General features: G+C 40.5%; 1 protein-coding gene across 16 annotated transcripts in view; it reads right to left on the bottom strand.

Moving 5' to 3' along the window:
* The window catches only part of LOC128737898 (microtubule-actin cross-linking factor 1), a 401,187-nt gene that overhangs the window by 10,392 nt on the left and 375,034 nt on the right, over positions 1–15,761 (bottom strand). For 8 of the 16 annotated variants that reach the window (XM_053832661.1, XM_053832646.1, XM_053832645.1 and 5 more), the window contains 8 exons: positions 13,036–15,215; positions 12,779–12,965; positions 12,446–12,511; positions 12,180–12,224; positions 11,800–11,877; positions 7,678–7,967; positions 7,387–7,616; positions 7,199–7,316 (listed from right to left, as the gene is read on the bottom strand). In XM_053832661.1, the coding sequence (XP_053688636.1) occupies positions 7,199–7,316; positions 7,387–7,616; positions 7,678–7,967; positions 11,800–11,877; positions 12,180–12,224; positions 12,446–12,511; positions 12,779–12,965; positions 13,036–15,215 (3,194 nt within the window). Of the gene's footprint in view, positions 1–4,116; positions 4,275–7,198; positions 7,317–7,386; positions 7,617–7,677; positions 7,968–11,799; positions 11,878–12,179; positions 12,225–12,445; positions 12,512–12,778; positions 12,966–13,035; positions 15,216–15,761 lie in introns of all 16 variants that reach the window. The other 8 variants (XM_053832647.1, XM_053832654.1, XM_053832658.1 and 5 more) reach the window with 5 other exon arrangements.

Raw genomic sequence — 15,761 nt, 5'->3', positions numbered from 1 at the left:
TCATACTTTTTTACGCCTAAACAGAACCGAAAACTAAAAATGTTCAATAACTCTGTAACGCTTTAGATTTGACCATATGCATAGAATTTTTTTTCGTCAAATGTGGTCCTCTATTACCCCCTGAAATATGCCACCGAGTTACCTAACACCCTGTATACCCTAGCCGGAGCGAAGAGCAAAATAATTTCAAAATGTGTTATGGAAATCGAACTAACAACTCATATTAAAATTTGATCTTGTCTTGGCTGACATATTTGGTAAAATAACAAAAAATAATACCAAAATTTTGTTCCTTCAAGGTCAAAAGAATAACTACTTGTGTTATTTGAATAACAAAGCAATAACATGCTGTATTCAGAGTTTAGAATAACATATTTTAGTATTATTAAGGTATTGAATAACAAATGCAATAGACATATTACAAAATTATTTTATAAAATAAGGTACACCGGGGCAAGTGGGACCTAAAAATGCATAGTTTGGGTTTATTCCACTGTGTTTTCTATACCTATGATTATTTCAAAATTCTTTCAGCACAAAAACTCTTCAGTGTTATCACTTCGAACGATTAATTACGAAAAAGGCCTATCAATTTACATGAAATGAATCTGGAGGAGAATTTTCAAAATTATGGCGATAGGTCTCACTTGCCCCATTTACCGGGGCAAGTAGGACCTATATTCAAATTTGCTTAAAAAGCATAAAACAATAGTAAATAGTATAAGTTAATATACAGCAATGTTAAAGCATTGCAAGAAGCAATCAAAAAGAATATTTGTACGAAGGGTTCATTCAAAAATAGCGTAATAAAATCAGATCACAACGAACGACTTTATAATTTATATAAAACACAGATCGTGAGCAATTACGCTGTAAAGCATTATTGTAATGAAATGTAGTTGAATATGTCATTATATCCAATTCTTGCGAAACGTAATTTAGGATTAACCATCGTTTAATAGCTCGGAAATACGATTATGGTCTGTTTGTTCTACCATGCCCAATTCGATAGAGCTACTCATAAGAGATAGTTACGCTATAATAACCACAGCACTTTATTGTTTCAATTCCAGTTACAGATTTGCTTAATTATATCAAATTTGACTTTCCAAATTCAATTAACATCGTTTAGGTGTAACTAAAATGTGACCAAACTGTTTGTTCCCTCACAAGCTGCGCATATGGGCTTCTTTTTTGGGCCCCTTGGTTTAGTCCTTTTCGGTTTTATTTTAAAGCTTTACTGGTACAAATATTATGTAATTGAACTGAAAATGTTCGGTAGTTCATCTAAAAATGTATTTAGACACGAAGTTTTGTGCTAAAACACTTTATTTTTAATAGGTCCCACTTGCCCCGGGTGCTTTGAAGTGCCGACCTTATTTCGACCCATTTTTTTAATGCCGTTTGTCAAATTAAACAGCTAGTTTTCGGGTGTAATTTGTTAATACACTCATTATGTTTACCTACTCTCCGAAAAACATGTACTTTCAAGTAAAGCCTGTGGCCAAAATATCATTTATAGAAAGATGCGCCAAACTTATAACGCAAATTGAAAATAACGCTCAACTTTAAAGTCCAATTTTGATGTTTGAAATGCCTGTTATAAATAATCTATAATTTTAATACATGCGTTTGAGTTGTATCTTTCATTTCTAGAAAGGTTCGGTTGGAGAAAATGTGGTTGAAGAGAGTTATGAGCTCCGTTCCCACTTACCCGTATTCCCACTTGCCCCGGGGTACCTTATTTATAATTTAAAATCTCTTTGATCAATAAAAAAAAACATTTATGAAATATCTCGAATGTCATTTTAAGATCACAATAAGGAAAAAAAAGATCACAATAAGATATGATAACAAAATTAGTTATTAAACTCATCTTAACGGGTGGCAACCAAAATTTTGGATTTTTTTTTCTCAAACTGTCAAAAAAACAAAGATATATGAAGAAGATCTGATTTACCGAAATCAAAGATACATTATCCATTGTTGAAAAGAAATTAGTGTACATTTGAAAACGGTCCGTAATCGGCTGTTCGGCGAAGCTTTCGTTTGACGTCGAAACAGGAGCGTTATACGGCCGTCATGTCAACTTTGCGCGAATGCATCTCTTGATTCTATCAATCAACTGTTTGCAATTCGTGGCTCTCCCGTTATTTTTGTACACCAAGGAACTCAAAATCCCGAAGAAATCTTCGATTGGGCGCACTGAGACCGATTTTTCGGGTAAAAATGGGATCGAATGGGTTGTCCATCTGCATAATGTTTTTGTAGAAAAGGGATCAAAATTTTCTGCAAACATTCGTCTGGTGCATCTTAATTGATAGCCAAACCAGAGGGCTTGTTGTTGAAGAAACGAGAAAGAGAACGATGTCCTTCTGCGTCCATAATTTTGGCTGGTCTTCCACTACCTTTGCTTGCGAATAGTTGTTGGGCATCTTAGGATATGGTAAACAGTCGAAGCCGCAACATATTTGCTTTTTAAATGTTGTACCGTATACTTTTAGCCGAGATTTCTATTGCAGTTCGTAGAAGTGTACAACACGTTCCCGAAATGCTTCTTGTTTCGACGCCATTTTTAGCAAAACTGGGCAAGCATAAACAAAACAAAAAATATTAACAAAAAGAGGAGAAAGAGAGCTAACACATACATACTGTCATTTCTTTCTGAGCTCGTTTGTTGTTGAGCATAAGGGTCGCGAAAAAATTCTAAAATTTTAGTTGCCACCCGTTACAAACAATGTTTTAAATATCTACTCAATAACAAAATATAGTATTATACCTTAGTTTGATATAGTTTTGATATAATTTTGCTCTTCGCTTCTGCTCGGGTAAGGCGAGTCGTTTTCTAGAAGTGTGTTTTAAATAATTCAAAAATATCTGAATTGTAAAAATAACTTCCCAACAAAGCTTTTTATTTAAGGGTAGCTGACATTGAAATTCAAGAGAGCGGAAGGCGGTTAGTCAATAATTTTTTATGGAAACATCTACAGTATGGCCTTTCCCAAAACGGAAAAGGCTGCCGGAAATTAAAAATCGTTATATGGCTATTGGAAGTCAAAAATTGAACAACGACGTCATTTTGAAATCCATGATGGCGGACGGGTTTTCAGTTTTTACGTGAAAACCCCTGCAAGTTTTTCAGTTTTTGCATGAAAAACTTTACAATAAGATTTTTTTTAAAGGAGCGGTTGGTTGTTCTGCGGGATTGAGCTGATGTTTCGTTCTCAACCCTTTATCGGGTTTGCAAATATCTTCCCCTGTTTGTATTTTCTTCTTTTAACCTAGTTTGATGATAAAGTTGCAGTATATTTTTTAAAACACCAAAACGGTGAGAGCGATTTCTGCTGAGAATTAGATCTAAGAACCTTTGAGTTAACCTTTGGTTTTCATTGTTATCGGTTCCTTTCATACACATTTTTACACATCCAACTTGCCATTAACCAAAATATAACTAAACCAATTAAACCAAGTTGAAAAACTATTGTTTTCCTGATCGACAAAAATTATACGCTATAGTAACAGTACTGCTAAAGACAAAGACTTCCCGGTAGTAAAACCTGAAATTGCCGTCTACGTGAGAATTATTTACACTATAATAATTTCGAAAACTATACATAGAAGAACCATAGACATTTCACCAACAGAGAATTGTGCACTTGGTGATTTGGTTGATGTTCGGAGAGACAGAGAGATAGCGGAAGTACACAAAATTACTGCGATCTACCGGTTGGAACAACAATGACTATACAAAAAAACACAGTGTAATTTCGGTTTGAGTACTTCCTGGGTGATTTGTAGATATTAAGAGTAGAGATCGTCCAATGTAGGTACTAATGCCGACTGATAGTCACTTAAATTACTTCCAAAAGGAAAAGCATGAGTGTGTGCATGAAATGATGATTGATCGACGATGGTGTTTCCTACGACAGTCAAACTAGCATACAAACAGCACCAAGCACACGTGTTCGTTCATACGTTCGCAGCATACTCTCTAGTACAAATTGAGCACACAGACTGACTGACTGACTAATTGTGCCCGTGTGGTTGGTTGGTTGAATGTATGAAGGAGTAGCGGTGTAACAGATTAGCGCATGGTTTTTTTCAGTTCATATTTACCTTCACAATCGGGCCTTGCGTCGGGATCGGCGAGCCCGTATGGTTCGATCCCGAACCGGCTGAGCCGGACATACGCGGTTTAAAGGCCGCCATCGATTGCGAAACACCGTCGGCCAGAATGAATTGCTCCCGCAACTCGATATTGGTTCGTCCCTTGGCTGTTGAGTTGAGTGAGTGGCAGCAGCAAACAGCAGTCGTTTACGTTAAACGAGCAGCACGCACGACGGAACACGAGATTCACGACACGAGCAATTCGTGGAAGCGAGGAAGGTTAAGATCGTTGTTTTACAGACATAGAAAATCACACGTCATGTCGCATGTTATGTTGTTTATTTGGGATTTCGGGATAGGTGCAATTATTCGGGTGCAAAAGGAGTGGCGTGAATGATTAGTTTTTTTTTGTCGTCGGATTTTTAGGAGTCGTTTCGTCGGTGACACGGGAAAAGTTTCAACAGAGAGCGGGTGACCCGTCACCGTGAGTAAAGGTAAAGTGTGTCCATCGGTCCAAGGAAAGGGTACAGAAAAAAGGATTCACACGGAGGTACGGTGGGAATATAATTAGATGTAAAGAAAAGAAAGACATAACACAATAAATAAAACAACTCAAGATCCAAACAAATAACAGAGGCTTACACACTAGTGATAAAAATAATTTTGAAAGATGGCAGCCTATTGTTTCAGTACTACGAGAAAGCTGAAATAATTATCGCTCACAATAAGCTACCATCCGGAGTTGGAATTAAACTAACTAAGTACTTAAGACTATAAAAAAAAGTTAACGGAAAGTAATCATACAAACTATAACTATGTGCAACGAAGTGATAATGTGGAACGGTGGAATGTGTGCATGTTTAGAAATTTTACAAATATAAACTATATAACGAGTATTAAGCAAACTGATACTACAAACGCGATGTTTGTTTCTTGGCAATCGAATGAATATGCAGTTGTCAACGGCTGTTTACGTCTTTAACCGAAAGAAATTTCAACTGAGCGCAATCTCTGATTTGATTTTTTTTTAATTTAACGAACGATAATCTTCTTCCAATTTGTCATTTCGGGGAGATGAAAGCAAACAACATGAGATAAAAAACAAAAACCAAAGTGTGATGGTACACAAGTAAACCGGAAACAAAACGATGCACATCATTATTCTTCATAATGCATATTCGTAATCTTAGTCTACAGAAGCAAAATCAAACTACAGTCAACTATTTTGAAAATAATTTCAACAAAAGTGATGCCAACTGAAATGTTAATGAACCACGAACAAAGCATTCTGATGCATACAAACTACTTCGACAATGAGTTCGAGAGTTCAGTTAGGTTTCGTGTTATAGTGTTGTTACCGTTAATTGTATTTGTATGTTATCAGTTTGTTATTGTTACTATATGGAGAGAAAGCAGCGCTGTCGGGAAGGTCCTTCAAACCACGCTTTTCAGAACTAAACAACATCCAACTCCCAAGAAACAGCGCTGGTTAAGGTTAATTAGAGCAAACACAGTCCGACTAATGCAAAACGGGGGTTAGAATTACACTTAAAAACTAGTAGTAGTAGTAGTAGTAGTTCAGCAAAATCAAAACAAAGAGTCACACAAACGGGTTTCAAACAGTTTAGTAAAACACCCTTTATTTGTAAAAGGCACATAAATTTAAAACGGCATCATATAGGAAACATCGGTAGTTCGCCTGCTAAAGTCCGACGAACAGGTAATAACGGAAGAAATACACAGGAGGTTGGCTAACACATCACAACAACTCAAAGTAACAATAGATATAACACTTTGTGCTCAAATTGGACAGAAGATTTGACTATTTGCTTTTTTCTTCGTTCAAGATAATATAGCGCGGTTCGTTATTGCCCCCAAGCGCCCGGTAGAGATGCGTTTGAAATTTCGAATTCTTCTTTTGCCAGAGTAACAGTTGCTTTAAGCCTAGTTCGGGTTGCTTACACAGGGGGCAGCATGCTTCGTGCTGACGTGGATCGTTCGGGTTGGGAAGCGGTAGCACTAGCGCAACTGTTTAAGGTTGAAGGGGGGGGGGGATGCAGAAGCATAGAGTAGAAAAAAGGGCCAAAGAAGATCGACGAAATTGGGCGCGCGGCGTGGATCAGGGTCAGAGGATGGTAACGGGGGAGAATAAAACGCATGCACAATAGCCGTAAATACGTAAATCAATGGAGGCACGGACAACAATTTCGGTTTGGGGCCAAATAAGGGGGTAACGGAAAATTGGTAAGAAGCGTAAATTGAACGAAAATTTCGAGAAAGAGAAAACAAGGAAACAAAATTATTTGTGAAAGATGCGTGATTGGATAGAATTTAACCACCATTCGTTTCGTTTCGAAACGAGATCGCACGATTGTTGAGCGAATTCCGACAGATTTTGTGTTATACCGATCAGTGTGGGGTAACGTTTTTTTAGGAGTGTTGATTAAAGAAGAAAAGAAAGAAAAAGGAGTCTTGATTAGTATCGCTATTCGTTCGCCAAAAGCAGTTGCATGGGGGGTAGAGCGCAGGCGCTTCGCTTCCATTTTAGGGGGCGGCAGCGGTTTGGTTAACGCACGATTAATCACAATTTTACAAGCGTATCAGCTACAAACATGTGTTCAACTCGGTTGTTGTTAATGTATTATTAAAAATATTCACGATCAGGCTGCGTGTGTATGTGTGTGTGTTCTTTAATATTTTTTTTCGTTCCGAATATTACTATTAATATTATTAAGGGTATGGTTGAAAGCAGTTATTGCTTGTAGGCCGTTTTTAATAATGATTGAATTTTTTGAGTGTGTATTGTTAATAAACAGAATTCCGTAATTTGCACTTTGAATTTCCAAAATCACGGATTATTATTTTTTGCGAAAATTCCAATGTTAGGAAACCATATCCTCTTCCTGTTCGGGCATTGCTTTGTGTGAATATTAATCGTAATTAAGATATATTGGCATCTCTTCTAAATTAATATCAATGATGGGAATTTCGATGTAAACCCTAACATTTTACGGTAAATTATCTCAATCTACTAGTGTTCTAATTAAATATACTTGTGATGAGCAAATATGATAAGAAAGTTTGTACGTACCTCTGCATGGATCGTTCTTGACTAAGAATTCGTCAAGAGCTACCCAACCTCCTCCAACGCGAACCATCACAGTACTTCTTAGAATACGCACAAGACGTAACTTCTGGGAATCTCCAAACTAAAATTTGGCAGAAAATTGGATGAGTTCGATTTTCACTAACTCGAATCAGATTCTCTAAAAAACTTACCCGATATTTGCCTTCGCCAACCTGGAACACTCGGAACTTCTGTCGACACGTGCACAACATTACCAACCTTTTAACCTCATCGTGGATCTTGTCCGCATCGGTTGCTGGCTTACGATCCTGCCAATCGGGCCGTAGGGCTGCGATAAACTCCTGCCAGTCGATCAGTCCTTCTCCGTTGCGATCGAAAAGATCAGCTACGGCGTTCATCTCCAGCTTGGACGTGTCAAACTCTGAAAACGTTAAACAATAATTACTTACAGACCCGACCATGGTTACTGCCACCGCTTTTACTCGTATCGATAATTCCGTTGATGAAGACCTCCCGCGGGATCAGTCCGTTGTTATCCTTGTCCATCTTGCGGAACAGATCCGTCAGCCGGGATTTCTTGTGATTCATGAACTTGAGGAACCGCTTGCGCCATTCCTCCCAGCTAAACTGCCGGACACGCTCCAGGTCCTGCAGGTAGAGCAAATGGTCGTTCAGCCGGCGCTGACGTTCCCATGCCAGCATCCAGACGTGGCGCCACTCATCCCACAGCAGCTTGGCACGTGGCGAACGCAGTTCGGTCTCCGGTTGGTTGCTGAAAGTGAGCGTCCGGTAAAAACGGTTAGATTGATGGTTTGAATACACGGTTTGCTTGGATGAGCAGTGCTGCGGTGGTTTTTTTTTGATGACATGAAAAAATGATTGTGCTGAACGGAGTGAAACCTGCGCTGAAAATTAGTTTAACTAAAAACTACCAACAAACGGTCTAAACTAAACAGGAAAAACTAGCTATTGATTTATGGTTTTACTGAACTCGGAATATACCAAATATTCATAATTGTTTTCAATTTAATACCAAACTACCAACCTAATTGCCAACCTTAACCTTTGACGTTTACCAAATTCTTAAAAATGTAAACTAACTACATAAAAAAATCCATAACTGCAATGCTATTATTTACGATATAAATTACACTATCTTTAGCCCAGTGATTATTTGATTGGCAGTCCTCTAATGAAACACAACGAATGTACATTGTCTCTCAAGCACTGGTTCTAAATGATTGGGAACAAGACTGGTAACCCTGAGAAAGTAATAATTTAAGTTTGATGGTTATGGTTATGATGGTTTTTATAACCTCCGTCCTTGCACTCCATATCTTCGACGTGCTTCTTGTCTAGGAAGAAATGGGTTTGCTGTCTTCGTTTCTGTTAAGAACGCTGGTTATAACTTTGTTTAATTGGTAGTTCTCGCAAGTTGGTAAAAGAGGGACGAATCACGAACCTAGTAAGTGCTGCTTCAATGACCCTCCTCTTTTTTATTTTCCACTTTTTCTATTTCACGAATTTCTAGCAGATGTGTGTTTCTTTTCTTGGTCCTTCGCTAGGTTTACCAATGAAGACAAACCACCAGTAGTTTGTACATCGTCCGAAATCTTTTCACGAAATTATTCTCGTCCCACGGGCTGCCTCTGAAGTAACTCCAAGAAGTTTACCGGATCTTTCTGTCTCATCAAAATAAAGCTTTACGTTTGATACTTCCGTTGCTGCTAGTTTGGATCCGAAACAGCCTTTACCAGGCACTACTATGGAGTCTCCAACTCCCTTCGAGACAGTCGTACTTTCTACTGATACTCGCCATCATCTTCGTCCCGGTTCTGCTTTGGAGTGTAGTATGGGGTCTTCCAGCCTGTAATGTCAGGCATGTCTGTTCAGCAGTTTAGGCGTATTGAAAACAATATTTAAACGGGTCGTCGGAACGTGCGCGGAACCGCATTCAATTGTTTTCAGCTGTTCGGTAATTCATTCAATGATTTTGCGGTGCGAGCGAAGCCACTTGGATAGTAACAAACGTTCGTCCGGTGGCGTGTTGATAGCTGTGGCAAAACAATATCCGTGTACTTTACACGCGAGCCCGCACAATCCAGGCATTTGGAACAGGTCTGTGTTGAGGCGACAATACGGGGCTGAATAATATTGCTTTGTGCTGTGTATATACCGCCGGATAGAAGCAACGATGTAGTAATTATCGAAGCGCACATTGCCTCTGTGCGGGACTTTTGGGGCAAAAATTCTGAAGATAGTACCGTGATTGTTTGCGGAGACTACAATCAGCCACGTATCGCTTGGAATACATGTAACGGTGTGATACAGCATATTGATTAAGCGCAGCTTTTGATGGCGAATGCACCACTGATAGACGGCATGAATTTTTTTTAACCTGTATCAAGTTAATGTGCAGCGTAATCATTTTGGACATGTGCTCGATTTAGTGTTTACTAGTGATACCAATGTTAGGGTTAATAGGACGATAGCATCTTTATCACAACCGGACTTGCATCACTCTACCGTGATCAGTTTGCTTCCCGCCATTCCACAAGTTGCCGCACAGGATTGAATTGTATGAGGAAGACGCAAGTTAAACTACGGCAAGCGAAGATTACAAGCGTTTAAATGTTAGCCTTTACAAGTCGTATGTTTTAAGTGTCCAAAAAAATCAAACCCTTGTAAATTCAAAAAAAAAACGCTCTTCGATTCCTACGAAAGTCTACCTTGATGGAACTGAATCGTCCACTGAATCCGATTCATGTGAGTTATTTGCTGCGCTCTTTTCGTCCGTTTTCACTTGTGAACTGTTCCTGTACAAAGTGGAATAGTTGATGGGGTACGTTAATGGTTCCAGCCAATTGCGTTGATTTTGACATCTTCGAGATAACTCCTGACATGATCATCGTTGCGCTGCCGACGAAAAGCAAAAAACATCGTATTGTGCTAGACCTGATGAAATCCCTGCTGTTGTTTTTTGCCGATGCGCCGAAGCTTTAGCTGCATCACTATCTTAGATGTTTAATAATTCTTTCGCGCAATAAAAATTTCCGGTCATTTGGAAGCATTCATTCATCTTCTCCGTATTCAAAAGTGGAGATTACCGAAATGTCAGTAACTACCAGTTTGTCCGCCGCCTCTAAATTACTCGATATAATCGTGAGCGATGTTTTAATTCGTAGCACTAAACATTACATTTCTTTCTTCTAACTAACATGGATTCGTCCCCGTTCACTAATCAAGCTGATGTGCCGCAAGGCAGCAACTTAGGGTCATTTTTGTTCATTTCATTCTTTAACAACACTGCCTCTGCCCTTAAAAAAAGGCTGCAAACTGGTTTATACTGACGATTTTAAAATCTATTTGTCGATTCGTTGCATCGAGGATTTTTATCGGTCTCAACTTCTCTCGGATACGTCTATAAATTGATGCAAAGTGAATAACTTGACTATCTGCGGCTCTAAATGTGAGGTTATGACGTTGAAACTGACTGTATTGCGTCTCAGTTCGTCCCCTTCTCGAAAATGCGTGCCTAATTTAGACTCCGCAACAACTTTATTGGAACCTTCGATTTGAACAAGTGCCAAAGAAGGTTCATAAGATAGGCCCTGCGTAGTTTGCCTTAGAACGACCCGGAAAATATGCCTCCGTATCCCGATCGCTTGCTTAATCTAGATGCAAAGGACTTCGCGACCATCTTGAATGTGGCCGCAATGAACAGATTGCATCGTATACTAGAACGTTTAATCGTGTTGAACAATACTTTGAATTTGGTGAACCTTTGCATAAACTCAAGCGAATGATCGTTCTAGGTCTAGAAGCTCTAGTTTATTAAAGCTTAGTAAATTAAGACTGATAAGTCAGATAAATTGTAAAATAAAGAAAATATGCTTCAGTTTCAATCATTCTTTCCATTATCGCTAAATGGAAGGGTACCATTCAGTAGCTCTTCAACGATGGAGCCGATAACCTGTTATTGCTTCCTTCCTTGTTTCCTTTTCATAGCAGAAAATTAATTAAACCTAAAACTCACGATTTTCCTGTTTGTTAGCTCTCCTGTGACCTATTTTTCTTATTTCCATGGTGCAAAATCCATGGCCTACTTCCAATATATATTGCTGGATGCACGCAACACAGTTCGCACTTTGTACTGCGCTCAATTAAGAATTCAAAAACTGTTTAATATTAATACCAATTTTTTGAGCCGGTCATAAACAACCCTACATCCTTAATGTTAAAATCTTAGGGTTCACAACACCTACACCTAACTTAATCTATAGAAATTTTAACTTTTTACAGACAATTAATTTTCATTCTATTCATTGACTCTGCCAGCATTAAAAATTAACAATTTTTCACAAGATTTTTTGAAAGCCACCAAAGATTTTCCCTCAACACGCTGGCCCAGCCAATTAGCCGCTTAAACGACGCTTACAATAAACAAACAAACCCCGTGATTTGATGGAATGAAACATTAACAAATGGATTCATGATGATTTTTTTTTTGTTAGATTAGGGGGGAGCAGTTATCACACACGCACACTATCATCGTCGTTGCGCGAAACTGCCCCCGCCGAGCTTTCTCTACGCAAATTTAGTACCTTGGCGAAAAGCGTGGACCGTAGTGCGGCAGGCGATCCCTCTCCGGCGTCTGGGTTTCACGTCCGGGACTCACGCGACTGTTCAATGGCAATAATGTACACACGCAACACAAACATAGAATGGTTTCGTATTGTTCGATTTTGTTTTTGTTTTTTTTTGTACATACAATTTTTACATAACACCAGCACACATATAGAAGTAGGAGATGAGAGGGGAAGAGAAGAAAAAGAACACAACGACATGCATAAAAATACAACGATAGGGGGTACAACTAAGATCAACACTAAATTTCGCTACAAAAAAAATGCATGGATGGCACTAAACTGTGTATAAAACCTTTGAAACAAATAGCGAAATGATAACCTCATTGCATACACACCTTGTACGACGTGAATTAAGCCCTTGATCGCGTGATCCTTTGAAACTATGAAATGAACAGGAGAAATAAAGAGTCGGAAAGAAGACAAACAGAAAGAAACAATGATGTCAGCGAGGACAAATACAGTGAGCGACATAATAAAGGAAGATAAAAACGATTGCAACATTCGGTTAGTAACGGAAGGAATTTCGTTCTGATTATTAGTTTTGATCTTGAAAGAACAAAAAAAACGAAGGAAAAGAAAATCTAATAAAAGTAAAACAAACCTTTGCTTTCTTCCTAGGGTGCCGTAATCTGGTGAATGCTCGCGCAAATCAGGTTGTGATCCTCTACTGTGTTTTTTACGGGTGATTGGGATATGACGATTGCACACAAAATACAGAAATTTAAATAATAATAATAATAACCATAATAATACAAACCGAAAAAGAGGAAAACCACGCATCGAAACGTGAGTATAAAGAGCAAAAAAAATAGAACAACGAAAAAATAATCGTTAGTCATGCGACACACATGAAATCACTCGAAACTAAGATCGTTAACAACGCGTGCACATAACACTTAACGATTCGTTTTTTTTTGCGGGTGAGGGTACTTACACTGGTGTTTTCAGCGCACCCCGAGAAGGTTTTCGGGCTTCCTTCAGGCCGGGCGGTGGTTGCCGTGGCTTGCAGGCACGATCCACTTCGCTCTGCCGACGGGCGGTGTTTTCCATGAACTCCTTATGATCGGCAATCAGTGCTTCCAGTGGTGGAATCTCGTCCGGCAAAGGTTCCTGCGCTAGATCTGTGCGAGATTAAACATAAGTGTGGTTAGAGAAACGCGAAAACAGCGAACCGGTCGATTCAGTACTTACTCAGCAAAGTTCCCTTCAAACCTGCCAACCAAGCCAACAGTTCTTCGATCGAATCATCAAGATCCTTGAGCGATTTCAGTTGCGCTTCCAGCTTGCTCTGTCGGTTCAGAGCCCACTGGGAAATTTCGTCCCACCGCGATTGGATGATCGAGATCCAGTTCTTGATGATGGGGACGGCATCCGGATGGGCCTTGCCTAGAATCGCGTTGGCCAAACCAAGGGTTTCTTCCTTGTCGTACTCTTTCTCGCGTAGCTCCTTCATGAATCGAGCGTGCTCATCCAGCAGATCGTTGGCTTGGCTTTCGTCGTCCGGGGCGGCAGCAACGAAGCGCAGCTTCTGTTCGGCTTCCGACAACCATTCGAGTAGCATGTGAACCGATTTGTGCAAGCGTTCCGCTTCCTTCAGTGCCACCTCCAGACGGGACTTACGACGGGTACTCAGACTCTGAACATCGTCCCACAGTTTTTGCAGTTCCTTCAGGTTCTTGGTGGTTTCTCTGGTTTCATCCGATTTCTCCAAATCCTTACCGGTCTTCATGACGCTTTGCATTTGTGCGGATCGTTTATCCAAGTCGGATTCCAGCTGCTTGTGGTGTTCGAACAGGGTTGTAACCGTATCGAGATCCCCATGCACTGGCCCGTCTTCGGATAGGCGCGTCTTTGCCTTTCGCAACCACTCGAGCAGTGCCTGTAGAGCATCGGCAAATTGACCAGACAGCAGTAAAGCCTCCTCGAACTTGCGCTGACGCTCGACGCTCTTATGGCACACACGTTTCCAGGAATCCTTCAGTTCGCTCATCATCTTAGACAGTACCGGTTCGTCAGATTTCGGGGCGCGGTCCATCAGACCCTTTCCGCTGCGCATTGTGCTATCGTAGAAGCTCTCCTTTGCTTGCAGCTGTCGTTGAATTTCTCGCAGTTTCTCCAGGTGTTTCTTGATCTTGACGGCATCGTTGCTGGTTTCTTCTGCCAGCGTATCCAGCGTGGTTTCGGTTTCCTTCAACCACGAGGTCAACTGCAACCAAGCATCGTGGAACTCCCGGGCTTCTTTGTAACCATGATCCAAGGCACGGGTTCTCTCCGCAGCCTTCGCTACGACGCGTTCCCAGCGATGCTGTACAGAAACCAGTAGATTTTTAATCAAAATTACATCCTGCTTCTGACTGAAGTACTTCAGGTGAGTTCCTTTTTTGTCCAGTAGCAGCATCGATTCCCGGTGAATGGATACATCCTTCTGCAAGATTTTATGCTCCTCCATCTGCTGTTGGATTGTTTCCAGCACGCGCGATACAGCGGATGCGGAAGAAAGTTGCTTCTCCGCTTCGGTCAACCACGCGACAAACGCCTTCAAAGCATCGTGGAATTCGGTGGCTTCCTTCAGAGCAATTTCCAACTTAATCTTCTTGTCGGAAGCTCTGGAAACGACTGCGTCCCAACGTTGCTTCAAAGTCCTCAGCGTGTGCTGCAAATTGCTAGCAGACACCTGCAGCTGCGTCTGTCTTCTGACATAATCCTGCCCTTGGGCAATTAACGTTTCCACCTTTGGTCTGTTCTGCTCTAGCTCGTTATAAACTTCCATAAATCTCTCCAGCTGCTCGATGGCAGTCTCCGGTAGCCCTCCAACCGGTTTGCTCGCGCCAATGTCGGCATCCACTTCACCCAACCATCCGAGCAGATCTTGAATCTCGGCTGTGAAACCTTGAGCTTCCCGTAAAGCTTCTTCCAGTTCGTGCTGACGATCGGCTGCCTTTTGCAAAAGATTACGCCACTGTTTGTTCAACTGTTGCAGCTTATCTTGCGTGGTTGAGGCTTCCAGCGATCCACGATCGTTCTCAATCAGCTTACGACCAGCATCGTTCAGTGTGTCCACAGAACTCTGATGGGCATGGATATCATTGGCCAGCACCTTCAGCTTAGCCAGTTCAACCTCCAGCAACTGTGGATCGCCCGGAATGGGCTTCAGCTCGTCCAGATTGGCGTCGGTTTTGCTAATCCAAACCAGCAGTTCGTTGAGCGCATGCTGGAACTGACCCAGATGCAACAGAGCATGCTCCAACTGCTTCTGGCGCTCGACCATACCGCGCAGCAGGTTCTCCCAGCGCCGGTTGACGGCATTCAGCGGTTCCCGTATCGCACTCGCCTGCTCCGCCGATGTTCGCTCGGTCAGCTCGATCGCTTGCCTGTTTGTGTTGGAAAAAGAAATTCATTCATTATCCAAGCCAAAGCTCGAAACGGTTTGCTGTATTAATAGAGTTTATTAATGACAATGCCGATAGCTTTCGTTTTTTTTTTGTTGGAAATAAGTAGCATTAACTTGCGTGAAAGATGAGACAGACGAACTCAATTGCGGAGAAACTTTACAAATGAATGTCTATACAACAATGCATTTTTAAGGAGGAAAATCGCTCAAGATTTGAGTTTTTCTAGAATTCTAGAACAACTTACAAACACCAAATAGGTGCCAAATATACACACTTTTTGTTTAGCTGATTTAGTTAGCAAGTGTTTGTCCAGAATTGTTGAATTAGTATAATGTTTTTTATGACACAAAAGTTTCTATTCAAAATTGAGCGATTTTGCTGCTGATTGTTTAAATCATCAAATCATAAAAGCAACAACATCGATGTTTTTTTTTGGTTTTCTTGCCTTCTTAATGCCCTGTTCCGCGTATATCATGTAAAAGTGTGGCGTGAAATAGAATAATAAAAATCAATTATTTCCATTGT

Source organism: Sabethes cyaneus, chromosome 2, assembly GCF_943734655.1.
Source record: "Sabethes cyaneus chromosome 2, idSabCyanKW18_F2, whole genome shotgun sequence".
Taxonomy (NCBI): Eukaryota; Metazoa; Arthropoda; class Insecta; order Diptera; family Culicidae; genus Sabethes; species Sabethes cyaneus.
Note: the sequence above shows the minus strand (reverse complement) of the source record. Positions and strands in the feature narration are given on the sequence as shown.